The sequence below is a fragment of the Cervus canadensis genome, chromosome 8 (assembly GCF_019320065.1).
Source record: "Cervus canadensis isolate Bull #8, Minnesota chromosome 8, ASM1932006v1, whole genome shotgun sequence".
NCBI lineage: Eukaryota > Metazoa > Chordata > Mammalia > Artiodactyla > Cervidae > Cervus > Cervus canadensis.
The window spans coordinates 68,015,807-68,042,836 of record NC_057393.1 but is presented as its reverse complement, the minus strand read 5'-3'; the positions used below and the strand labels follow the sequence as shown (position 1 = coordinate 68,042,836).

General features: G+C 36.1%; 1 protein-coding gene across 2 annotated transcripts; it reads left to right on the top strand.

Annotated features, from left to right (window-relative positions):
• Positions 1 to 24,768, top strand: VPS26A (VPS26, retromer complex component A). 2 transcript variants are annotated; one of them, XM_043476749.1, is made up of 9 exons: positions 1 to 152; positions 5,782 to 5,931; positions 11,673 to 11,748; positions 12,542 to 12,698; positions 13,626 to 13,790; positions 15,902 to 16,008; positions 18,228 to 18,296; positions 20,506 to 20,648; positions 23,012 to 24,768. In XM_043476749.1, exons 1-9 carry the CDS (start codon positions 150 to 152, stop codon positions 23,123 to 23,125), a joined length of 984 nt encoding a protein of 327 aa, XP_043332684.1. In that variant the 5' UTR covers positions 1 to 149; the 3' UTR covers positions 23,126 to 24,768. The 2 variants fall into 2 exon arrangements, with proteins under 2 accessions (XP_043332684.1, XP_043332683.1); XM_043476748.1 differs by lacking the exon at positions 1 to 152 and adding an exon at positions 313 to 501.
• Positions 24,769 to 27,030: the final 2,262 nt, after the last annotated feature.

The window sequence follows — 27,030 nt, the reverse complement described above, 5'->3', positions numbered from 1 at the left end:
AGGAAAGGAAAGGACGGGTCACGTGCGGCCGGCGGCCTGAGGTCACGTGACGGGCGCCTGGGAGGAGGGAGCTGGGGCTAGGAGTTCTCCTGAGGGAAGAGGCGTGAAGTGGGGGGGACGCGGCGGCGGCGGCGGCGGCAGCGCTGACAATGGTGAGTGCACGGGGGCCCGCGCGCTCGTCCGCAGCCTTTGTCCCGGAGCGCGCGGCGGGACGGCCAACGGCGGGCCCGCTGTCGCGGGAGCGGCTCTTGGGAGCGGCAGGAGGGGGTAGGCGGGCAGGGCGGGGAGCCGGGTTAGGCCTGTCTGGCCGCCGCGGGGCTAGGGAAGAGCGGGCTGCGCTGCTTCTTCCCGGTCTCGGCGAGGCCCGAGTACCTGCGGGTGACGAGGCGTTCTCCTGGCTATGTCGGAGCCTCTGCCAGCGTTCTTCGATCGGCTATGGGGGGCCGTGGCTGGGTACTCGGACCCCGCCTCTGCGGGCCCGCCGCCGCCTCCCCTTCCAAGGTAGCCAGACCTTCTGCTCCTCCTGGGCAGCCTCACTTCCTTTCAGATGGGGTGACCCAAGAGTCCCCCAGTTCCGGACTCGGTGGAGTTGGTCACTCTCTTCCAGTGTTGATCAGGCGCTTGATAAACTCCTTGAATCTTTTTTGCTTCCTCTCTTTCTCTCTTCTTAAACTAGCATATGGTGATACCCTGCGATTTCCTAACCCTAGGTTAGCCTTAACGTTGACACTTGTAGAATGAGAGAGAAAAAGAAAAGGACGTTGGAGGGGAGGACGTGTTTAAGTCAAAGGCAGTAGTTTCGTGCCCACTGGTTTAGACGTTGGTTCTCATTTCCTTCACCAAGCCATTCTGGAAACTTGTCTCTTTGGGATGTTGAACTGGCCTAGGGAGCAGAGGAGGGAGGGAAATCAGTACTTTCACCACAATTAGTGGGAAGCACAAGCGTGAGCACGATGGCGTTTAGCTTTGTGTGTGTTGGCGATTTCCTCTAGATTGGATCTCATTTGACTCATTTTATGGTAATATTCATTTACTTGGTTCACTTAGCATGCATATGTTGAGCGCCTACTGTGTACTTTCCTTTAATAGTACCTGGTTTCCCAGAGCTCACCCAGTTCCGTAATCTGCTTGAGATTTTTGACTTAAAGACTAAGCTAGGTTTATTTTTTGAAAAAGTTACATTTGATAAATACATTTTAAAGTCAGGAATCGAGTTGCTTTAAATTTAAAAAAGAAAAGGAGCACAGAAATGTTCCTTCTTAAACTTCGAGCCCTTTTCTCTTTTTTTCATCAGATATACTTAGGCGCTCCCGGGGGCTCTGAGCAAGACTGAGTCAGCCCTGCTCTCTTGTAGCTTATAGTCCAGGAGATAAACATTTATTTGTGTGATTATTTGTTTAACGTGGAAACAAAACAGCTGTGATAAGAAGGAAGTATTGGGGGACCTTGACTAGTCAGGGGGTTAGAGATGGCTTCTTTAATTGAATATAATTTGCAAGGAAAACGTAAAAGGCCCTCCTATTTTTTGCTTACATTTAAAATTACTCCTTTAATGCATTATTTTCAAGAACAATTTTCAAGTTACTCGTGAAACAGATACAGTTGTAAAGCTTGAAAACACTGAAATAGGCACAAGTGTAATATATGTATGAAAATTTGCTGTTTCATTGCTCCTGTATGCACTAAGTGAATAAATTTTGACAGCTTCTCTTCTGCCTCAGCTTGAGTTGCCTTTCTTTACATCCAAAGGATGTAGTGAAATTTCTTCAGTGAGGGCTATAAAATTCGTCTTTTAACATCCACTTGTAATTTTGCTAGATAGTAATGCTCAATGTTGGGTTACAAATTACGTGAAAAATCTTTAGATTAAAGTTAGTGATGTGAAGTTTAGGATACGATTAGAAAACTGTGAAAATAATTGTTCTAATATTTAATTAGTTATATATATTGCCCTGTAGTTATTTAAAGGCTACCTAAGAGTTTTAATTTGTATAATTTCTAGTATTGCTCCTGAAAATCCCATATTTTGAATACACACTTGAAGATATCTTTTCTAAAAGATCTTGGCAGTCTTCCTCTTAAGATTTCAGAAGTGCCTCTTGTAATTTCAGCAGAAGTGTATGTTAATATATCCTAACCTTCTTTACGGCTTTTATTCCTTTGCCTTGTAGTCTTCACTATTCTGACAATTCTGTATTTTTCCCTCTTTAGATAAATTAGAAATATTATCATTTGTGAATAATTTTTAAAAGATTTAAATTTTGTAACTTTTTGTTTGAAATGACAGGATGTGCAAGAAGATGCACATCTTGAAATAAAAACTTTGTTTAATTTTTGGCTACACAAGGTGGCTTGTGGGATCTTAGATCCCTGACCAGGGATGGATCAAACCTGTGCCCTTGGCAGTGAAAGCGCTGAGTCCTAACCACTATTTATGAAATACTTCATGCATGCAGAAAATGATTGAGGACAACAGATAGTTTTTACATATTTTTAATGCCTAACAATTTTTAAGTTTTACATATGGTGTCAAAACAAGACTTACTGTTTACAATTACTAATTGTCGTTAGTTAATTGTGAAGAGTATGTACTTTTAAGTCTGTTTTATACCCTTTTAATTAGTGGCAACTTTGATATTTTATTTTTGATTATTGATCTTTTAATATCAACTCTCAAATCCCAGTTCAGTTGTATATGTTAAGCATTATGTATGTGGGAAAAAGTGACCATAATATTTCGTTTCATTTGTAAAACAATTCTTACAGTTTTCAAATCTCATTTTTCTTGGAACTAACTCTAGGAAGTATTAAGGGGGAATAAGAAAAAGAAATTTTATTTTCCTGCTTCGGTTTTATAATTCAAATTTTGAGACTGACGTCGTCTGTTCTTTCATAATTGTTTCTCTCATGGCAGCTCCCCACTACCTGCCCCCTTTGCTGGATCAGTGCTTTGCAGCTAGTTGATGATTAGTAAATATCAGCTGACTGATTTTGACCTGCTATACATTCTCATATTTGTAGCTCTTAGGAGAATGTACACCATTTTGAGCAAGTTGTGAGTTTAAAACTTGGGGTATGAAAGCTAACTAGGAAGGGACAAAATGTCTTGTCAAAAGGAAAATTTGCTCTTTGTGTATTTGGAGTATAAGTACTAATCTGGTAATTCACTGAATTGCTTTCTTGAAATTATAATCCTTTTGTTAATAAAGGACTAATAAAAATAAAGAAGCAGGAATTTCCTTGTGGTCCAGTGGTTGGGACTCTGTGTTTTCACTGCCAAAGGCCCAGGTTTGATAACCAAGGTCCCACAAGCAGTGTGGTGTAGCCAAAAAAAAAAAAAAAACCCAAAACAAAGAAGCAAACTCAGAATTTAGGAAAACACAGTCTCTGTTGATCATATTAATAGTATCACCCTGTGATCCACATAGCCTTAGCAGGATTGTTAACTTGTTTGCTGTTACCCTTCCTCCTGAGCACAGAATTGAGCCTTAACTCAAGCTCCTTGCTCTAGACTTTACTACTGCATCAATGCCAACTTCCTGGGGGAGGGCTCGTCTTGCCAAACATGCGAAGTTATGTATCCATTTATTTTTTATTTTCAGGACAGTATGTGTTTTACTCAAAATTAACAATCAACAAGTATTTGAATGCCTTCTACTAAATGCCACATGCTGCCTCTGGCCACTGTGTCTTCAGTGTTGAGCAAAGGATAAGGTCTCTGTCCTCATGAAGTTTATAGTTCAGTTGGGGAGTCAGGTACTCAGTAAGTACACAGATTCTAATGGATTGGCTTCGCTGGTGGCTCAGACGGTAAATAGTTTGCCTGCAGCGCAGGTGACCTAGGTTCAGTTCCTGGGTTGGGAAGATACCATGGAGAGGGAAATGGCAATCCACTCCGGTACGCTTGCCTGGAAAATTTCATGGACAGAGAAGCCTGGTGGGCTACAGTCCATGGGGTTGCAGAGTTGGACATGACTGAGTGACTAACATTTTTATAATAAATGATGAAGTAAACCTACATGGCGTTGCACTTCCCAAATTTGGAGAATTCAGTTTTGATTAGGAAGTTAGGGAAGGCCTCTTTATGGAGGTGAGTCACAGTGAAAGGATGACTTTGTTAGGATTACTTGGTCTAGGACAAGAAGGATACTGGGCGTATTTGAGAACTTGGATCATTTGAGGCTGGTGTGGCTGGAGGGATGAATAGAGCAAGATATGTATAGGCCATGTTAGAGAATACATTGTATATATGTATGTTTAAAATAGCATTTCATTAAAGTAAGTGTTAACTATAGAAGAGTGCACAAATAAGTGTACAGCCTGATGAACTTTCACAAAGGCAATATACCTGTGTATTAAGCACTCAGATAAAACCAAACAGAACATTAACAGTACCCCAGTGCTTTCTTCCAACCACTTCCTGACTTCTAATACCACCATAATGTGCATCATGTTTTTGATTTTTTAATAAATGGAATAATACAGTGTGTATTTTTGTGTCTGGTCTCTTTCACTCAACATGTATGTGAGATTCATCTTTGTTTTCTGTAGCTGTAATTCATTCCATTGCCCACTGTATGAATATAGATAAAAATGTATGTATCCATTTTCTCATTGATAAATATTTGGATTATTTCCTAATTAGGCCTGTTGTGAACAATGATGTTATGAACATTCTTATATTGGTCTCCTGGTTTATGTGTGTAAGTTTCTGTTTAGGGTAGATATCTAGGGGTATAATTGCTGGATCATTGATGTATATATATAGCTTTCCCAGATAATGCCAACTGTTTTTTAAAGTAGTTGTTCCAATTTATACTGCCACCAGCACATTGAAGGATATGATTGGGTTTTCTTTTGCACTGCACAGCATTCCAAATCTTAGTTCCCCAACCAGGGATCGAACCTGTGCCGGTGCAATGGAAGCGTGGCGTCCAAACCACTGGGCCTCCAAGGAAGTCCCCAGATTTATGTTTTTAAGAGATAACTCTGTGTAAATTAAAAAAAAACAAAAAACAAAAAAAAAACCAACTAGAAAACTAGCTTTTATAGCAGACAAAAAATAGTCCACAACTATATCTGACATTGGAATACCCAATGGATTCTGTATTATTTCCAGCTAATGCATTTTGCCATTCATAAGCAATTGACCTTTGTCTCCTTTACTTCTGTCATATTCAGGACTTACAGAACAAGGCTTATACACTCTGTTTAGAAAAATTAACAAATTTAATTAGTCTCCTCTATTAGAGCCAGTTTTATTTCAAGGGTTTACACAACGCAATATATCCTATTCAGACTTATATAGCAGTAGGTTTTCCATATGCAGTACATTGTAATAACTCATGAGTAATTGGGATTGTGTGAGTTTCCTTATAGCAGTATAATGAAAGAACCTCAAAGATGTATAACTAAAGGCAACTTTTCAAATCCAGATGTTAAGATTAATTTTATAGATTTTTGGGGTATGTTAGTATTTATAGTGGTTACTTGTGGAAATGATTGAAATTATAGTGTGTTTCAATTTGTTTAGTTTTGAGGGGCATTTTTTATTTTATTGTGGTAGAAAACAAATTTATCTGCAATAAATTTTTAAGGGTACATTGCAGCATTAGCTATATGCATATTTTACAAAATTTATTTCGTTTTGATGCAGTATTTGGTATGAATTCTTACTTCATCCTGAATTCATAGGTTAACTTTAGGTTATAGGTAATCAAGTTTGAATTTTAAACTGTAGTGACTGACAAAACAATTGTGAGAATTTTTCTTTTATTTTAGAGTTTTCTTGGAGGATTTTTTGGTCCCATTTGTGAGATCGACGTTGTCCTTAATGATGGGGAAACCAGGAAAATGGCGGAAATGAAAACTGAAGATGGCAAAGTAGAAAAGCACTATCTTTTCTATGATGGAGAATCTGTTTCAGGAAAGGTAAATATTTTGTTTGGAGAATTATCTAGTTGTAGAATATTAGAATTAGTCGTGAAAGTGCCTTGTGCTGTATCTAAATTTGAATGATTTTATTAGAGATGGAAAATGTTTTTCAGAAGGTCAGCTAAAAGCTTTGATTCAACAGAACACTTGCAGGAAAGAGTCTTAAACTGAAATGGTTACTGGACAGAGTCTAAATTAAACTGTGTGGAGAATTTTGTGTTTGTGACCATGTGAATCTGTTTCACTTCAGACAGTTTCTACAGTAGGGCTGTGATCCACTCACAGTTTGTTTCTCCTTGAATTGAGTTATGGAGATTGGGGATAATTCTCTAGTGCCGCTTTCTAAAAGTTTTTTCTCGTTCTTTGTAGGTTATCAGTCTGTACTACTGTCATTGTGTCTGTTGATCTCATTTCTTGATACTCGGTAGAGGATTTAAGCACATTTAGAATGTGTCCATGTGTGGTCAGATACATTTGTGATACCTTCTGTGGTTTAACCTTTTCCCCCTTTTCCTTGCCAAGGATTATTCTTATACCTTATGGAATATGATTACTACTCATTAATTTGTGATACTGAAGAATGGTAATATCCTAGATAAAATCAAATCATAAAATGTTTGAAATAATTTTTCTAAATATAAAAGATTAAAAAAACATTAAGAGTTTTTCTCTCCTGCTTGTTAAGGTAATACATACACATGGTAAACCATTTGGGAAATAAAATAATTATCTATAGTCCCATCATATGGAAATAACTCACTATTAAAATTTGAATGTGTTTCTTCCTAGTCTCTCTGCATTAAGTAATGTTTATGTATATGTAATATGTTAAACATACCTTTTCCCTACTGTTGGATATTTAACTAGTTTCTATTTTTCAAATTGCTTGTAGTACATCCCCATATCTTTAGTAATACAGACATTTTATACATAAATTTTTCTTCAGATTTCTGTAGGATAAGATTATTTCCTTAGAATGAATTCCTAGAAGTGGCTGGACGTGAATATTTGACATGAATATTTGAAGGGTATCGATACATGTTAACCTGGAAAATTTGCATGAAATCTCATGTTCACTTAATACCTTGTTTCACTCAGGGTAGAGTTGAATATGATCGCTTTTTAACCTTTGCTATTTCTGTAGGCAAAAATGATACTATTCTTTGATAGCATTCTTTGGTTACTAGATAGGTTGAACTTAGGTTTACTAGCCATTTTACTGCATCATCTATCCTGGTCCTTTGCTACTTACTGGTGTCTTAGTATTAAGTCTGAAATAAATGTTTTGCTTTTCTACTTTACTCTTCCTTTAAAATGATGGGGAGAAAGAGAAGAAATCTGAAAGAGAGTGACAAATTCATTAAAAGGATGGAACACATCAAACAAGTAAATAGTGCTTGATCTATGGAAAAGATGAGTTGTTCATATGGTGAGATTAGAAGGGGTGGAAGGAAATGGCAACCCACTCCAATACTCTTGCCTAGAAAATTCCATGGATGGAGGAGCCTGGTGGGCTACAGTCCATGGGGTCGCAAAGAGTCGGACACGACTGAGCGACTTCACTTTGACTTTGACTAGAAGGAGTAGAGATACCAATCTAGTTTTTCTAGGGGGAGACTGAACCTCAGATTTTCAAATTTTATAGACATAACACCACCAAAAACAAGTCTTACCACACTAGTTTAGGCTTTGTAAAATGTCTGAATATAGTTAAAAGATCTTTGGGCTAGGGTTGGAAGATCTAGCCTTGGACTTTACCACTGTCTTGGTAGGCAGCTCTGGGCAGTCATTTAACTTTCTGGATCTCACCTGTAAGTTGAGGTTGGACTAAATCATTGATTTCCAAACTTTGTTATGCATTGTAGGAAGAATACTTCATGTATTAGAAAAAAAAATCTTAGAGACTGGAAGACCTGACATCCTACCCAGAGCAAGAATATTCCTGACATGTGAGCTGTCTATGTATACCTTTTTTTCCAGGTTTTTTCTAAGAGTAGTTTTAGATTTATGTAAAATTGAGAAGGAGGTATAGAGATTTCCCATTATCGACATCAGCCCCTAGAGTGGTACATTTTTGATCAAGGATGAACTTACATTGACACATTATAGTCACCCAAAGTCTGTAGTTTACCTAAGGGTTCACTTGTGGTGATGTATATTCTATGGGTTTGGACAAATGTATAATGTATAATATAAAATAATAATATACTCTACAAATGTTGTGTTTCCTTTTCATTAGTGCTTTTTGTATCCTATTTAAGACATCTTTGCCTACCTTGTGGGCATGAAGATATTCTTCTGTTATTCCTATAATTTTAAGTAGTTTTATATTTCACATTTAGATTCTCTGTTTTTTGAAATTGATTTTGTCTTTATGACATAAGAGTCAGGGCTACTTATTTTTTTTTTCCCCATATGGATATCTAATTGACCCAGGACATTTATTGAAAAAGCCATCCTTTCCACCACTGCATTGTAGCATCACCTTTGTCATTAACCAGAGGTTGTATGAGTCTGTTTCAGCCTCTCTGTTCTATTCCATTGTTTTATTTGTGACATATACTTTGATTTCTTTTTTTAAGAAAGTAGCTTTACTGAGTTATAGTTCGCATATCATAAATGCGCCCTACTGAGTATATGCAGCTAAGGGATCTTCACGACTCTTGCAGAGCTGTGCAGCTGTCATCACTCGCTGATTCCATAATGTGTTCATCACCCAGAGGAAACACCGTAACATCAGCAGTCATTCACTTGGCACCATGTACTAAATGTTGGTGTCCTCATAAGATTCATGTGTTAAAACCTAATCCCTAGCATGATGTACTTGGAGGTGGGGTGGGGCCGAGTGGAGCGGGACGGGGAGAGGCTTTGGGAAATGATTAGGTCATGAGGGCTGTGCCCTCACGAAAGGGATTAGCATCCTCAAAGAAATCTTGTGTGCATCTTCTGACATGTGAGGACATAGTGAAAAGGCAGCCATCTGTGAACCAGAAAGCAAACTCTCCCAGACACCAAATCTGCTGGTGCTTTGATCTTGAACTTCACAGGTTCCAGAACTGTTAGCAGTAAATTTGTGTTGTTTTTAAGCCACCTAGTCTGTGGTTTTTTTTGTTACAGCAGCCTGAGTGAACTAAGACTCCTAACATCCACTAATCTACAGATGTACTTTCTTTCTCTGTGGATTTGGCCTGTTCTGGACATTTCATGTAAATAGAATCATACAACATGCCGCCTTTGTGTTTGGCTTCTTTCACTTAGCATGATGTCTTCAAGGTTTATTACTTTTAAGAAAACTTTTGGTCAATAATATAATAAAATTTGCTGTTTTAACCATTTTTAATGTATATAATTCAGTAGCATTAATCACATTCACAATGTTGTACAATCATCACCACTATTTTGAAATTTTTTCATCATCCTGAACTGAAACTTTGTACTCATTAAGCAATAGCTGTCCTTTTCCCTTTTCTCCCAGTCCATGAATACCTCTAGCCTACTATTTTTCCCTGTAAATTTGTCTGTTCTGGGCTTCTTCTATTTCATGTAAGTGGTTACACAAGATCTGTCTTTTTGTGTCTGCCTCATTTCATGTAGCATAATGTTTTCAAAGTTCTTTCATGTTGTAGCATTTATCAAAGCAGGATTCTTTTTTATGGCTGAATGATATTTTAGTATATATCTGTCTAGTGTGTGGATGTACATTTCTTCATCCTTCAGTAGAGGACATTTCAGTTGAGTATACTTGGGTTTCTATTTATTAACATTTCTGTACATTTGTGTATACGTTTTTGTGTGACTGTGTTTTCATTTCTCTGGAGTGTAGACTTAAGAATGGAATTGCTGGGTCATGTGTTAACTTTTAGGGGAACTTCCAGACTTTTCCAGAGCAGCTGTGCCATTTTATATTCTCTCCAGCAGTGTATGAGAGTTCCAGTTTCTTCACATTCTTGGCAATACTTATTATTGTCTGTATTATTTTTTTGTGGGTAAAAAGTGGTCATATGGTTTTTATTTGCATTTCCTTTAATGATGAATAATATTGAGCATCTTTTCATGTGCTTATTGCTGTTTGTATATCATCTCTGGAGAAAAGTCTGTTCATTTATTTGACCATTTTTAATTGGGTTATTTGTCTTTTGATCACTGAGTTGTAAGAGTTCTTTATGTATTCTAGATACAAGTCCTTTATCAGTAATATTTTGCAGACATTTTCTCTACTTCTGTAAGTTGTCTTTTCACTTTCTTGATGGTATCTTGAAGCACTAGTTTTTTGTTTGATGATGTCCAATTTATCTTTTTTTAAAATTTCACTTCTCATGCTTTTGGTGTCATTTGAGAAAGTCTCCCATCAGAGATAATGAAGATTTACACCTGTGTTTTCTTCTAAGAATTTCATAACTGTAGCTCTTACATTTAGGTCTTTGCTACATTTTGAATTAATATTTATGTATAATGTGAGGTAGGGATCCAATTTCTTTGTTTGTATGTTGAGATTGAGTTGTTCTACTACCATTTGTTGAAAAGAATGTTCTTTCCCCATTGAATTGTCTTGGGACTCCTGTAGCATATACTTTTTAAAGTTAAACTTAATTGCTGTTTGTCAAAAAAAAGGCTGCAAAGAAGGAAACAGAATTACCCGTAGAATTTTTCTTTTCTGTAGTTTAAAATATATAATTGGCATTATACTTGTATACAATTTGACCATGCTTCCTACATGTAACATATCATGCACATCTTCCCACATCATTAAAAATTCTTTGACCTTATTATTTTTATACTTTAATTATACTCTATCATGTGATATACTCCAATTTAATTATTTACTTCTTTTTCTGACATATTAGTTTGGAAGGTGAATAACTTAATTCATCCTGGTTATAGATGTAGAAGATATAGAAGCATGAATATTTTAATTACGTAGTTTATAAACAGAAGTATTTGAACTTCTTTCTATTGGTTCTTGATTTCTATTGAGAAGCATTGTTTGAAAGAATAGCTTTTAAGAGTCACATTACCAATATTTTTTACAGTAAAGAACAAACCTGGGAGTATGTTTTTTTTTAAATTTTAGCTAATCCTTAAATGGTTGAAATTTTGTTTTTAATATCTGTGTACTTTATATTTTGTCAAAATATATAATATTAAGGTTTCCATTTAGCAGATACAAATTTAGGGATTTTAGATTATATACTTAATTTCAAAAGTATGTAAGCTATATCATACTCAAAATTTAAATCTTTAGACATTCTATTTTTAGGATGCGTAGCAGACTCAGGGCAATAACTGTTGCTTTTAATATCAAAAATTATAGCAATATATGGTTGGCTATAAAAAGCTGAAAGTGATCTTTTAGGTCAGTTCTTGGAATTATTAATAACCTTTATATTAAGATGCTATTATAGAATTGTTTAACTATTTGACCAGAAAACGTATTTGAATAGTTGAAAGTTTTCCCTTTTATTGATTCTTTGTAGTTCTCCAGCTCTAAAGAAAGATTCCTTCCTAACAAAGCAGATGCTTTAAATGTACGTATAAGTAATAAGTTCATTAGTGATTGTATAGGAGTAAGTTTTACCTTCTTTGGAGCTATAAGGTCATCATAATCTAGGTATGTGGTGGTTTCTCAGACTTCAGAAATGAACACCTGAAGTATTTATATATTATATTCATCTGGAAGGAATCTGTTAGTAGGCCCACAAAGGATTGTTAACATCTCTTATAATTTCATGTTTTGGCAGGTGAACCTAGCCTTTAAGCAACCTGGAAAGAGGCTAGAGCACCAAGGAATTAGAATTGAATTTGTAGGTCAAATTGGTGAGTTTTAAAATAGTATTACTTTTTTTGTTGTTAACTGAGTTTGAAGAGAGTTTCATTTGGCAGTTAAATAATTGAATTAGAGTTTAGCTTTATGGAAAGAAGGAATTGATTTTGCATAATAAAAGGATTTATTTTATAAACATTAAATAATCATGTTTCTTTTAATTCTATTAAATGATATTTGACTCATGCTGCATTTACTTGTGATGAAATCTGATTATTAAAGGTGCGAGGAATTATGTAAGCTACCAGTCTTGAAAAATAACTCAAGGAAATTAGGTGACTCCCTGAAATTTCCATCTGCCTAGGTTTTTCACCAGCTTTATTCACAATTAGCTGTGTCACCTTCATCCTTCACTTGCTAATTACTCATGCCATTTGTCTTCCTAACTTTTATACCTGTAGCCAGACTCACCTGTCAACAGAAAATTCCATGTGAATTGTTGGAAAGTTGTAATTTCTTCTTAACTTAGATCAACTTTTGTATGTTTCCATACATATATTTCTTGCTTTAGCAGGAGTTAAACTTTATTGGGCAAATCCTAACCACACTAAAGGAATGAATTCTTTCATAACAGAAATTTTCATTTTGCTATACCACTTGAATTTTTTTATGCCTATGTGGAGCAAAATAGGATAATGGAATTCAGATCATAGCTCTGATATTTAAAGTGAAGGCAAATCCAAGTAATTATTTTGATAAAAATTACTTGCTTTGGAAGTAGAAGTTTGGGTTTTGATGAGATGGATATCAAACATAATTGGTCTTTCACTTTTTAAAATTTCTTAGAGCTTTTCAATGACAAGAGTAATACTCACGAATTTGTAAACCTAGTGAAAGAACTAGCCTTACCTGGAGAACTGACTCAGAGCAGAAGTTATGATTTTGAATTTATGCAAGTTGAAAAGCCATATGAATCTTACATCGGTGCCAATGTCCGCTTAAGGTATGAATTGATTTTGTCTACATTTTATGTTACACAAACCAGAAGGTAATGACTACTATTGAATGTCTTGAACTTCTAATTATAATTTTGGACTGGAAGACTTAAGATTTTGAAAATTCTCTCAAATGTATATATATTTTTTGTCTGGCTAATGCAGATCTGATGTAATAAGATCCTTCTATCAGGGGGTGTGTGTGTGTGTGTGTGTGTGTGTATGTGTATGTGTGTGTATGTAATAAGATCCTTCTATCAGGGTATGTGTGTGTGTGTGTGTGTGTGTGTGCGCTCGCTCAGTCATGTGCAACTCTTTGCGACCCCATGGACTGTAGCCTGCCAGCTCCTCTGTCCTTGGAACTTTCTACATAAGAATACCAGAGTGGGTTACCATGTCCTACTCTAGGGGATCCTCCTGACCCAGGGATCGAACCTGCATCTCTTGGGTCTCCTGCATTGGCAAGTGGATTCTTTACCACTGTTCCACCTGGGAAGCCCTCTGTAGGATTCAGAGAATCCCATTAGGAGAAGTTTTAGTCATATACTTCCCTTGTATGTACCTCAGTTTCTTAGATACTTCATTTGTCTTGTAAATGGAATTACCCTCTAAATCCATTAGTTTCTCAATGAATCTCATTTAGTCTATGGTTAAGAAGTGATGTAGAAAAAAAAATAATAATCAATCTAGAGAGATGTCCTCAAATAAGCTTGATGGTAGTACTCCAAATTGATCTAAAAAGTATGTCCACTCTTCTTAAAATTGAACTTTGTATTTTTTCCATTGTGAAGGCATTTATTTAAAAATGAAAACTTCTTCATGAAGTAAATTGATCCCTAAGGAATTTCAGGAAGGAGAAAGCTAATGTTTGCTTATTTAAAACATTAAGATATCTCACAGGAGATTTAACTTGTTCTCTCCATTAACTTTTGTAGGTATTTTCTTAAAGTGACAATAGTAAGAAGACTGACAGACTTGGTAAAAGAATATGATCTTATTGTTCACCAGCTTGCTACCTATCCTGATGTCAACAACTCTATTAAGATGGAAGTGGGCATTGAAGATTGTCTACACATTGAATTTGAATATAATAAATCAAAGTAAGTACCTTTTACAAACAGATAAATAGTCAGGGAAAATTAAGAAATAAACCTTTTATGTCTTTGTAAATTGGTCAAAGAAAGGGTAGAATAGACATTAATCTGATGTTAACAGACCATCAGAATCTCCTAACTGAAAGAAACTTTAGTAGGAATTTGGTTTTGTTTTAGTAGGAATTTGACTTGGTGTAGATGTCTTTCGTATTCTATTCCTGGTAAGACTCCACTTGGCTGTTTTTTAATAGAGGATCTCACCATCTCAGAAGGCAGCTAATTCTGTAAATCTGTGAAAATTTATCTTACTCTCGGCATCATTTTAGCTGGTCATCTCTTTAAAAATAAGCAAAAATGCTCTTTTTTTCTGACTACATTTCAGTACTTTTTTATTATTAAAAAAAATTGACAATGTAGAAAAGTCAAGGGAAATAAAAATACCACATATTTTCACCTTTACCACTTAACCACTATTAATATACTCTTGTATAGCTTTCCGTGGGAGGGGGCATATGTATTTATATATGTTGTGTTTTTTTCAGAAATGGGCTGTTAATTTTATTTATTAATGTCTTTTTAAACTTTCACCAAAGTATATATCTAAAAATATTAATAATTTCTTAACATGTTCACATATTTAGTCAGTATTCATTTCCTTAAATGACTTATAAAGTTTGTTCATGTCAGTATCCAAACAAGATTTGTTCAAATCCAGTGGATCCAAACTCACTTAACAAACACACTAATCAAAAAACATTTCGTTTTCTGATACTTAAATCTGTTTTATGTTTTCCCTTTTATTTATTTTTTCATTAAAGTTTGTTTGTTGAAGAATGGTCATTCTTTTATCCTTTTCCTGTACACTCTTCTGGTATATGAATTTTTAAAAATATATCTGTGTATTGTTGACTGTGCTGGATCTTTGTTGCTGCGGGCGGGGTCTCCTCTCTAGTTGAGGTGTGTGGGCTTCTCATTGCAGTGGATTCTCTTGTCATGGATCACGGGCTTTATGGTGAGCATGCTTCAGTAGTTGAGACTCACAGACTTAGTTGCCCCATAGCATGTGAGATGGTCCCAGACCAGGCATCAAACCTGTGTCCTCTGGATTGCAAGGTGGATTCTTAACCACTGGGCCACTAGGGAAGCCCTACATGATTTTTATTGCTTGTCATGTCCCAGTTTATATCACTGAAATTGTGATATACATGTGTTCAGAGTCTTAAATTATATTGTTGATAAAATTATTAGTTTAGGACCTAAAACTTGTCACTGGAAGTCTCCCTTCAGAGAGACATAATTGCATTAGTCAACTCTTGGGATATTATTTTGAGATTCAAACCTGAGAGAAGGTTTAAAAAAAAAGCCCTCTGGGAATTACAGAAGTTCCCAGGTTTATTACCACATTATTTCAAGATTCTTGGGAAAAGTCTTTGATTATTAGGTATTACAGCAAGAAACTCAAGTCTATGGAGTCTCTGTGATTTTTTAACTGCACTATTCTAGCACTTGGAATAATACACTAAAAAAATGTATAAAGTTTTAAATGTTCGGAACATCTTCATATGCCAAACATTTTCAGGCATAAAAATCTTAATTTTCCTCGCTTAAGTTCTTTAGAAATGAAGTTGACCTCTAAAGAGGTGACTAACAATTACTCTGACTAATTTTTCCCTCTGAGGTTTACTGATGATTGAGTAAAAGTTTTTTTTTTCCTAATTTTTATAGTAAAATGATGAATACTGTTTTGAAAAAAAAGGAACATTAAATACATGAATAGCCAGAATGTTATTCTTAAATAGTATTTATCCTAAGTGAAGTTGCTCAGTCGTGTCTGACTCTTTGTGATCCGGTGGACTGTAGCCTACCAGTCTCCTCCATCCATGGGATTCTCCCAAGCAAGAATACTGGAATGGGTTGCCATTTCCTTCTCCAGGGGATCTTCCCAGCCCAGGGATCAAACCCAGGTCTCCTGCACTGCAGGCAGATGCTTTACCCTCTGAGCCATCAGGGAACTCAGTAATTATCCTACAGATATCTAATAAACCTTTTCAGGACATATTTCACTCTTTGTTTGGTAAACTGACATTTAGTAAGTGACAAATATTCTTTCCTTAAAGGTATCATTTAAAGGATGTGATTGTTGGAAAAATTTACTTCTTATTAGTAAGAATAAAAATCCAACATATGGAGTTACAACTGATTAAAAAAGAGATCACAGGAATTGGTAAGTTAAAGGGTACTTGAATTGAAGTTCATTTTAGTTGAAATTTTAAAATCTTAAAATACTGTTTAAACTTAAATATCCACCTTGGATACTAACTTTGATACTTAATATTGCTGGCAGTGAGTTACTCATTTATGTTTTGAAAAATTAGTTTTTGAGTAGATAATTCACATGGTTCAAAAATAAAATGTGAATGATCATACAGTAATAAGTGTCCTATTTATGTATTCCAGCTACTCATAGGTGATACAAGTTGTAAAGTCGTTTAAACATTTATTCATACACATGCAAGTGCCTCTTTATTACACCCTTCCTTTTAGTCAAGTGGTTATGTACAGTGCATACTGTAGAGACACTTCAGTTAACAATATCATTTCACATATGTTGGTTTATGTGCAAAATAAAATCTTAGAAGTGGAGTTGCTGTTTCCAAGGGTATATTCATTTGTAATTTTGATTAATACTATCAGTTTGTCCTTTTTACGGACTGTACCAATTTGCATTACTACCAGCAATGAATGTAGGAAGGTGCCTTTTTTTGCCATGTGTTCTCATAAGCACAATGTTATAGAACTTTTAGCTGATCTCATGGGAGTGGGGAAGAGGTTCCCCATTGTAGTTTTGATTCATTTTTCTCATTCTGAGTGAGGGTGAACATCTTTTCACGTGTATAAAAGCCGTTTGTATTTCTTTCCTATAAACTGCCTACCCATATCCTTTGCCCCATCTCTATAGAGTTATTAGTCTTTTCCTTTTGATGTGTAGAAACTCTTTATATATTAGAGAAATCAATCCCATTTTCTGTATTAAGAGCAGCAAAATTTCCCCAGTTTGTCTTGCTTACAGTAGTTTTTACCATGTAGAAGTTCTTGACATTTGTGTAAGTCACATTTGTCAGTTTTTCCTTTTATGGATTCTGGCTTTTGTACCACAGCGAGAAAGGCCTTTTTTACATTGAGGTTCTAAAAATAATTTTCTGTGCTTGATTCTACTAAAGTAATACATTATAGTTAAGGAATTTTGTTTAAAGTTTTAATTCATTTGGAATTTGTTCTGATGTAAGCAAGAAACAGCTATGGGTCCAGCTTTACTTTTCTCCAGATAGCTGATGAGTTACTCCAAATCATTTATTGGTTCAAAACTGCTTTTTAAATTTTCTTTTTTTTTGGCTGCACTATGGATCTTCTGAGATCTCAGTTCCTTGACCAGGGATCAAATCCATGCCCCTTGCAGTGGAAGTGCAAAGTGTTAACCACTGGATCTCCAAGGAACTGCCTCTTTTTTCCCCTAGTTTTAATTAGTATATAGATTTAATTTGTTCCCTTTAACTTTCCTGGTTTTCTGCCAAAAAGAATTTTAGGCACCACTTTTTAAGAATTTATAATTGATGTCATAAACATCTGTAGTTTCTTAATCTCCATTTTTTACCTGCTAAAGTGATTTAAAGATATTAAAACCAAACTCCAGTTCCCCATTTGTTGTTTAAAAAATTATTTAAACATTTTTTTCTAGTTATAAAATTTATGTTTGGGTGTTCTAGAAAATTTTAAATAAGAAATAATTTGTACTCATAATCCAGAAAAGAACTTAGTCTTTGTATGTTATATACTTTACAACATTGGGATCATTACTATATGTTTTGCTGTACTTTTTAAACTTGTATCATTGACTCTTCATAAAGAACTATATGTCAATTAAGTATTCACTTTGATATTTTATCTCTGTTAAAGTTAACAAGAGAAGACATTTTGGGTGTTAGAGAGAAAACCAGCATGTCGGTGCACTGCTGTGCCTTTCTGGTTTCTATTTTAGCAGATGTTAGAAATGATGGAAGGAAGTCTGTGAAGATTATTTCTGAGCGTATACAGTTGACCTGTGAATAACACGAGGTTTGAAATGCGTTGGTCCACTTACAGTGGATTTTGTTTAGTAGTAGATTTTACACTACTGTATGATCTGCAGTTGGTTGAATCTGCATAGGAAGGACTTCAGCCCCTGCAGTTTTTCAGGCGTCTACTGAATTACCTTTGAGAAGAAGGGAGTGAGACCTCAGTTGGGTGGTAAATAAGTGTAGATCAAGAAATAGAAAAGAATGATCAACATTTTCACAAAAGGGGGAAAGTCAGGACTAAAATAATGTAGTCAGAAAATAGGAAGAAGGTGTAGGCCTGGAAATTATATTCTAGCAACATTTAATATCATTTACATTATTGCCCTAGGACCCAGTACCACAACAGAAACAGAAACAATCGCTAAATATGAAATAATGGATGGTGCACCAGTTAAAGGTAATAAGCTTTCTTCTACTTCTTTTGTGTCATAGGTGGTGCAGATAGCAGTGCTCATGGCAGTTTAGCCTGAAAGTATTTATTCAGTGTGAATATGTGAATTCTTACAATTATTCTTACAATGATTTTTAAGATCATCTTTGTATAAATACTGAGGAGACTGTAGTAGTACTTTCTGGTTTGAAATAAGGTTTAATTTTTTACTCAGCTTAAATTTAGGATTTAGAAAAGACATTTATGTATATCTGTTCCCTAGTTCTGAATTTATAATATTTTGTCTTCTGTTACAAGAGTTTCTCTCTAAATCTTTTTTTACTCATGCTGAACATAAGGTACAGTATAGCTGAGCATTCATTCTGTGGGATTTTGGAGTTCTATATAGCCCCCAAGAAAATAAGCAGCTCCCTTACTAAATAATTTTCAGTATCTAAGATAATGAAGCCAGTATTTATCATTTTAAATTTTTGTCTTTGGCTTTTTCTTACTCTGTTAGTAATTACTTCAGAGAGTAGTTAACCATTTATTGAGTGCCAACTATTGACGAGGCATTGTATTCTCAGGTGCTCTAAAGTTCCCTTCCGTATACACTTTGAGTTAGGTAGTGGTAGCCCTTATTTTATCCCTGAAACTGAGATGTAGAGGTTAAAAACTTGTTAGGGTAGGCAGAACTACCTCTACCCACTTAGATTTTCAGCTAGAATTCTTTAACAAAAGGTTAATAAGAGAAAAACAGTTTATGTGCATGCATTGCACATCACGCAGGAGAAACCTCAACAAGAAAGTAACTCAAAGCAGTGACTTAGCATTTCAGCTTATATAGCATCTTCAGAATAACAATAAATTTGGAGAGAATCAACTAGGCAAATGAAAGCAGCTTAGGCTTCCAAGGGTGCAGACTATGGGAAGGTAAATATGTGGGAGGAAACTAGCGGAGCAGGCTTGTTTGCAGATTCCTCTGGTGCCATCCCTGGGCTGAAGAGAGGCTGTCTCCAATCAAAGAATTTATATCCTGCCTTTAGGCAGAATAGGGGGATTCTTTTTTGCTTTCACTGCTGTAATTGCCTTCAGCTCTGAAATAATTTTAATGTCAAAGAGGCACATTTTTTGGTGACATATTCTTGGTTTCCTTCAAGAGATAATCATTGCAGAGTTGGCGTTGGAGCCCGGGCCTTTCTGACTTCGAGACTCATGCCTGTGTTACTTGTGTGTTATGCAACATTACTTAGTAAAATTCCAGCAGCCACAAATTCTTATGTAAAGAAACCAGTTGTATATCTTTTTTCCCCCCTCTAGTTAACAGCTTAGTTTTATTTGGTAAACAAAGGATAGTGCACCCCCAAGGCATGACGGTGGGCTGACCCCTGAAGGAGTGGCCCCAACCCATCTGGCCCCCTCTTCTTGTACTTTTTGTCTCCTCCCTCCAGCCTGCCCTATATAAATTAGGGCTAGCACCCATCATTGATCAGGAACAGGGCATGTTTGTTTCACCTGAGGTTTCTCCTTTGTTCCCTTTCCGTGCCCTCGGTTGTATATCTTTAAGGAAATAGATACACATAAGAAAAATATTACATAAAAAGAATTCAAAACAGAATATGCCAGTAATTACTCTTAGGAAAAGAGAAGCCATCAAGTCACCAAAAATAGCAATCTAATAAGTATTCAAGAATTTATACACATGATGAGAAATGGCAAAATTCATGAAAGCAGAAAGTAACAAAAGTGCTAGGGTAGAACTTAACTGCTGGCACTGTTTTAAGCTTTTACATATATTAGCCCACATAGTCCTTACAAATTCTTTATAAGATGGATACACTTGACTGGAGTTAGAATTCGAATCCAGGCATTTGACTTTAGAGCTGGTGGTTTTCAACTAGGTGCACTTTTACTCCCTCCTCCCCACAGGAAATTTGGCAATGTCTGGAGACATATTTGGTTGTCATATTTGGGGACTGTTAATTGGCATCTTGTGGGCAGAAACCAGGAATGCCCTGTACTTCCTACAGTGTATATGACCCTACCCACAACATAGAATTATTGGGCCTAAAATGTCAGTAGTGTCAAGACTAAGAAACTCTGGTCTAAAGTTTTTGTTATGCTCCCGTCTCAGGAGGAACTGAAGCGTTAGTGTCTTTATAATGCTTAGTATTAGGTGTTATGTAACTGTATTTGGTCATCCTTTAGAATTAAATAGAAATTGCTTTTCTTTTAGGTGAATCAATTCCAATAAGACTATTTTTAGCAGGATATGACCCAACTCCAACAATGAGAGATGTGAACAAAAAATTTTCAGTAAGGTACTTTTTGAATCTAGTCCTTGTTGATGAAGAAGACAGAAGGTACTTCAAGCAGCAGGTATGGAGCCACATACATGGTATTTTGTTCTGTGGTGGTTCTAGAAAAGCACTCACTTTTCTAAGCTTTATTGTACTGAGCAAGTGGGGGTTTCTAAGTGAATGAAAACACTGAAAGTGTGACACAGAAGTAAGGCGTGAATGGATCTCTGTTGTGATCAGTCTCCTCCCAGTCATTCTGCAGGACTCCAGGATGGGCTATAATTTGGCAGGGCTTTTATTTTTTTCTCTTGAAACTTTTGTTTTTTATAAAAACAATATCTGCTATTTGTTTTTTTAAAAAATCAGGCAAAAAACAATGAAATAAAGGTCAACAAAAATTCCACCACCATTGTGATAGTTTTCCAGACAAATTTGTATATTTGTTTTTAGATCATATTATGCATATTGATCTTTAATTTGCTTTTTCATTCAGTACTGTCTTAAAAAGATTTCCTTTATCAACAAATAAAGATTTCCTTTCATTTTTCATGACTGCATCCACTTGATGGATTTCAGGTTTCCATTTTTCCCTAATTAAACAATCCTCTTATAAATGTCTTTGAGATGACCCAAATGTTTATCATAAAATTTGCTCTCATTTGAAAATCAGTTAAAAGCTTTTGGTGAATTTTGAGTAAAACCTGTGATTAGAATGGTCTTCTCTGTTCTGTATCAGAGTAATAAATATTCGAATGTCAGTTGAATGCTCAAAGCTAAATTGGAAATTATTCTGGAGGGAGAAAAGAAAGCATTCTGTGCTGAGGACTGTGAAGAATATAAAAGCTACCTTTTTACATGTGGTTTTTCCTCACAATTCTCACATTGCATATATGTGGAAAAAGAAAAATTACATAATTAACAGAAAACTTAAATAATGGTTTGACAGCAATTTGGAAGAGAGAAAACTTATTCTGCTAATGTTGCCATAATGCTATATAATTAAACATAGGTGATTTATAACTTCAAATTAGATTATGTGAAATTTACAATTTTCAAATCAGTTACATATTATGACCTTATTGAGTAGTATATGCCTCCCATGGTCATTCATTTAGATGTTTAAATTCTGCTGCGTTGGTTAAAAAACAAACAGCCGCTATGACTTCATGAAGCAAGTGATCTTAAGACTTTAGAAGATGAACCGCCCTGGTGGCTCAGGGATGAAGAATCTCCTGCTGACGCGGTGTTTGGTCCCTGGTCTGGGAAGACCCCACATGCCGAGGAGCAGCTAAGCCTGTGTGCCCCACTGTCGAGCCTGTGCTCTGGAGCCTGCGTGCCGCAACTGCTGAAGCCCGCATGCCCTGCAGCCTGTGCTTCGCAACAGCAGAAGTCACCACAATGAGGAGCCTGCATACAGCAACTAGAGAGGGCTGCCCTCCTAGCTTAGGTGGTCAAGAATATGCCTGCAGCGCAGGAGATTGGGGTGCAATCCCTGGGTCGGGAAGATCCCCTGGAGAAGGAAATGGCAACCCACTCCAGTATTCTTGCCTGGAGAAAATCCCATGGACAGAGGAGCCTGGTGGGCTACAGTCCATGGGGTCACAAGAGTCGGACACAACTTAGGGACTACACCGCCACCACCACCACCTGCTCGCTGAACCTTGAGAAAAAGCCTGTGCAGCAACAAAGACCAGGCACTGCCAAAAATAAAATTATTATTTTTAAAAAAGAGTTTAGAAGAGATCTCAGGATGGATTGGTTAGGGTAAGACAGGCAGAGGAATCAAAATTTGAAGAATATAAAGGGGAGGATGAAGGGAAGGTTTAATTTAAGGTGCGTTAGAGGAAGAGAGTAACCTAGTTTGGCTGGCGGGGTACTGGGACCTTGGTAGGGAAGAGTGATGTTAGTAAATTGGATAATGGTTGTGGAGGACCTTGAACACTGGGTTGGAGATTTATCCAGGAGGAACTGAGAGCTACTGAAGAGTCATCCAAGCAATGTTTTACACTAGTCTGGCAATGACAGGTAGGACAGGTTAAAAAAGGGTTTCAGGCAAGGGAGGGAGAGCCATCTATCAGGAAGCTAAAATAGTGACAAGGGCTTGAATTTGGATACGGACAGGGGAAACAAACTAAACAACAGGTTTTAGGAATTCTTTAAAGCAGTAGTAGCTAGAACTTTGTGTCAGTTTGGATTCATAGTGGTGGTGTACATAGGTGTTGGTTGGAGGAGCAGAGTTGGCAGAAGGGGAGACCCATTATTAGAAAATTATTAGAATTGGAAGAAAGGTCCATCAGGAAAAGAGTAGAGCTTTTGTAGGGAAGAAGTTAGTTTTGTTATGGTTAAAATTGAAGTGCATTATTTCTGTGGTGAAAATTTAAGGCATAATACGAGAATATTAATTTGAGGATACTAATTTGTTATCATGTGTTTGTTTTCTAGGAGATCATTTTGTGGAGAAAAGCTCCTGAAAAACTGAGGAAACAGAGAACAAACTTTCACCAGCGATTTGAATCACCAGAATCACAGGCATCTGCTGAGCAGCCTGAAATGTGAACTGAATGGGAGAAAAAAAAAGAAAAAAAAACCTCCTATACCCGTGGAGGTTTCGGTTTGGCTGGTTAGAGATGGTGGCAGCGTGCAGGCAGGGAAAAGGCCAAAACTCCATTTATAATAGTCTTCCTTTATCTTACAGTGCTGAATTTATTTTATGACATAACTGTTCTTCGTGTATATACATTTAAAAAACCGCTTTCTTTGAAACACTGGAACTTTCTTAAACTGCAGTTTTTTGGTTGTTTGTTTTTTTAACTGCACACTTTGATAATAAGCACTCAGATATACATCAGCATAAACATTATAAAGATTTTCATGTGAGTAGGTTGGTATTTGTACTTGTGCTTTTTTTCTGCATAATGTTGATTATCAATTTTCTTCTCCTTTCTCATGCTAATGATTACCTCTTACTCTTTCTACATGCAAAAAAAATTGTGTTCAAATAAAATTAGAAAACCTGAGTAGCCCTTACAGCCTGCAAAGATTTAAAACATGGCATCTCAATATTTTTGAAAACAATTACATTTATGTTTTTCTATATGTGTTTGAGAAATGCATACGAGTGTTTCACTGTAGGTACCTCTGAGTCTACCACTCCATGGCTTCCTGAATTTTGTTCTCTTTGAAATCTTCTGTGGTATATTAAATTTTTCCCCTAAGGGATTATGTAGCATGTCATTGCAGCTTTTTTTTTGGGGGGGACCATATTAAGTAACCATTTGCTACTGCTGTCCAACAGGTACCACTGTATGTTTTCTGCAGTGTGGAGTGGATTCTATGTTGGCAGTTTAGAATTTGTTAAAACTATATGATTGTTCCATAATACTTTGAAAAAAGTTTTTTTGATTTAAGGAATCTTTTTAGCACATGTACACAAATATAAACTTTCTTGCAAATATTCTCTTTTCAGGAGAAAATTGAGGATGAGGGCACTCAGGAGAACTGGTGAAGCATGTAGTTATCCAGATCTGGACAATTTCACATTTGTTAAATCAGAACCTTGACTAGTTCAAACTCAAATTTAAACTTCTTTGTCCACTATGTTTAAATTTTTTTAACATTAAATTCAAGCATTGTTCAAAGCCTCTAAAAAAGAAGGTTACAGTCATCTGTTTTTATGCTATGCATGGGGTCTGATCTCAGATACACTAAATATGGGGTGTAGAAACTAAAACCTGATGTATGAAACTACTTTCACTTATGGTTCATTGGTTTTTGTACCAATATTTTTTTATACACTTCAGTGCAAGTCTTGTTAGTTAACCTTACTTTATGAGTAAACTAAGTAACCCAAATTACGTTTCTTTAAGCCTGTTTTACTACTGTGGCTCTTTGAAGAATGGTCAGTAACCAGCTTAACTGGCAAAAAGTTCCATGTGCTGGAGCCCCGGTTATAAATGTGGATATCTGTGAATGATAATGTTTTCCTTCATGTAAGTGCCTGTTCAGAGTTTCAAAATTTTAAAATGCCAAATATTTTCATGGTCACTTGCATGTAGTAATCTGGAAAATATTCAAAGAAAAATTGAAAACCAATTGTATTTAACCAGCCTCAAATTGTGCAACCATGATGTGTATAATAAAGAATTTGAAACAGATATTAAGCTTGCTATTTGAATGATTAAAATATTTATATTCTGAAATCTCTTCTCATTGTCATATTTATCTTTGAGGACAAAATTGCTCACTAGTTTAAGAAGCTGTAATTGTGATGATTAGAAGTTTTTACAAATATCAATTTCAATTTTAAATATAATTACTTTTAACTAGGTGGCTTAAAACACTGTCATAAATAGGATGCTTATTCAGCTTGCTTGAGACTTTGTGCATAACCAATTTGAAAAATAAAAATTTGAACAGTATTTGGTGAACTGTAAATAAGTTAATCAGTTAATTAGAAATGAACTGAAAAAAATTTGTGTCTGTTAGAGTACAATGTCTAATGTAGTGGTTCTCAACCCTGGCTGCATGTTCAAATCACTTTAGGAGGTTTTTTTTTTTTTCCCATTTATTTTTATTAGTTGGAGGCTAATTACTTTACAGTACTGTTTTTTAAAAATAATCATGCCAGATCCTATCCAGGCCAATAAAATCAGAATTTCAGGGGCTCGGACATCAGCGTTTAAAAACTACCCAGGATGGAGAACCACTGTTCAAACCATTTAATTAGTTATTTCTCTCACTGGTGAAGTTTTCATTATTTTGAATTGCTAGGGAGGAAAAACTTCTCTCTGCTGTCTTTTGTGTTTGAGAGCCTACTATTAAACTGACAGATTAGCAAAAGAAAAGGATTCTAATTGAGTTAGAGGACATTCACAAAAAATGTGACTTACAGGGGTGGTTAGAATTTGAGGGTTGTTTACCATCTTGCTAGAGGAATGGGGGTGAAGGATACAACTGACTTAGTAGGGGAAGCTGTGGGGAGAAAGGAGCACTAATGGGAAAGTGGATGACTTTTAGGAAAGATAAAGGGTCCTTAGGAGAACAGGTGGTAGATACGAGCATTCTGTAACCAAAGTCCGTTTAGGTGTTATGCCAGTTTCTCACAGTGATGAGTTAATCCTTCAGTTTGCTCCCTGTGAGGGGATTTATGGCAGTGGAGTTCTGGGAGGCTCTGCACTTAGGCAGCCAGGATTTCAGGAACTCACATGCATTCTATTAAGAATTTTATGCCACAGTGGTGTATTCTGGATCCCTTCAATGTGGATCAAGTAGTTGGAATATTCTAATTACTCTGTGAGTCAGCAGTCTTTAATTCCTTTGATATTCAGCTGAATCTGAACATACATAAAGGCCCTCTCCAGCAGGTTTATACGCACCTGGATTGAAATGTAACACATTTTACAGTTTCAAATCAGATAAAGGCAGAGTGAGGAAAATGTGCACCCTTAAACAACATTGTTTTTTAGGCTTGAGGTCTTCTTATGTCACTCCCCTGTTCAAAATCTTTTACTCAATTGCAGGAAAGGTTCTAAATCTATATTACAAAACACCTTCAGCTCCAGTTATGCCAGATTCCTTGGAGAATACATTCCCTTATGCCGGCCCTTCAGTTAAGACTCTCCAGACCATTTTTGTCTGACACCATCTCTCTCTCTTAAGTCAAAGTGTTACATGTCCCTTCATTGTGCTGACAAGTCATGCCAGGCACATCTCCAAGACTGTTTACCCCACTTTTAGAATAATTTTTAATTGTATGGACTTAGTATGGCTCTTGGGGGTTCAGCCCGTTTTGTTTTGCTATACTTTGTGCTTATAATACACATTAAAATATCTGAGAAAATGGATGACGCTTATTTTCCTAGAGAGTGATTATAAAATTAAAGTGGCCTCCTTTAGAAAAAAAATTGTCTACATGTAATAACATTATGGTAAGAACAGTTAATGCAACTTAGAATTGTTAGAATAAAGGAAATAGACTAGATTCTAGGAATATTATCAGGTCCTGGAGAAAAAGCAAGACAGCAGAGCAGGACCATGTGGATACTACACGTTCTACAAATGCATTTGATAGTTGGCTCCCTTCCTAAGATAGGGAGCCTGGACCAGATAAGCTCTGAGATCCCTTCCATGATTCTAAGGGATAAACAATTTGGCATCTAGATCATGATAACCTTACATTAGAAAAATGCCAGAAATGTCAAAGTACAGAATTTGTAGGGAGATGTGAGGGGGAGAAATCTAGAATGCATTTTTGTGAAACCTCATAAACCAGGTTTTGTTAACAGCAAAGACAAAGAAGAGAGAACTTGCTTCTTTTATTCCCTACCACAAGAGATATCTTTATTTCTCCCACTTCCTTTCCCTGTCCCACATTTACTTGTTTTCACACACACATTCAGCATTTTCCTGAGTGTTTCTTTAGTGCTGTTTTATTGGCCCTACCCTGAAGGAACTATAATCCA

What these genes read in the sequence shown, in the direction of transcription:
- VPS26A (XM_043476748.1), top strand. Translation starts at nt 436, where the DNA reads ATGGGGGGCCGTGGCTGGGTACTCGGACCCCGCCTCTGCGGGCCCGCC. An exon ending in TGAATTTGTAGGTCAAATTG is followed by an intron (nt 11,749 to 12,541) that starts GTGAGTTTTAAA and finishes AAAATTTCTTAG; the next exon opens with AGCTTTTCAATGACAAGAGT. An exon ending in TTTGAATATAATAAATCAAA is followed by an intron (nt 13,791 to 15,901) that starts GTAAGTACCTTT and finishes CTTTCCTTAAAG; the next exon opens with GTATCATTTAAAGGATGTGA.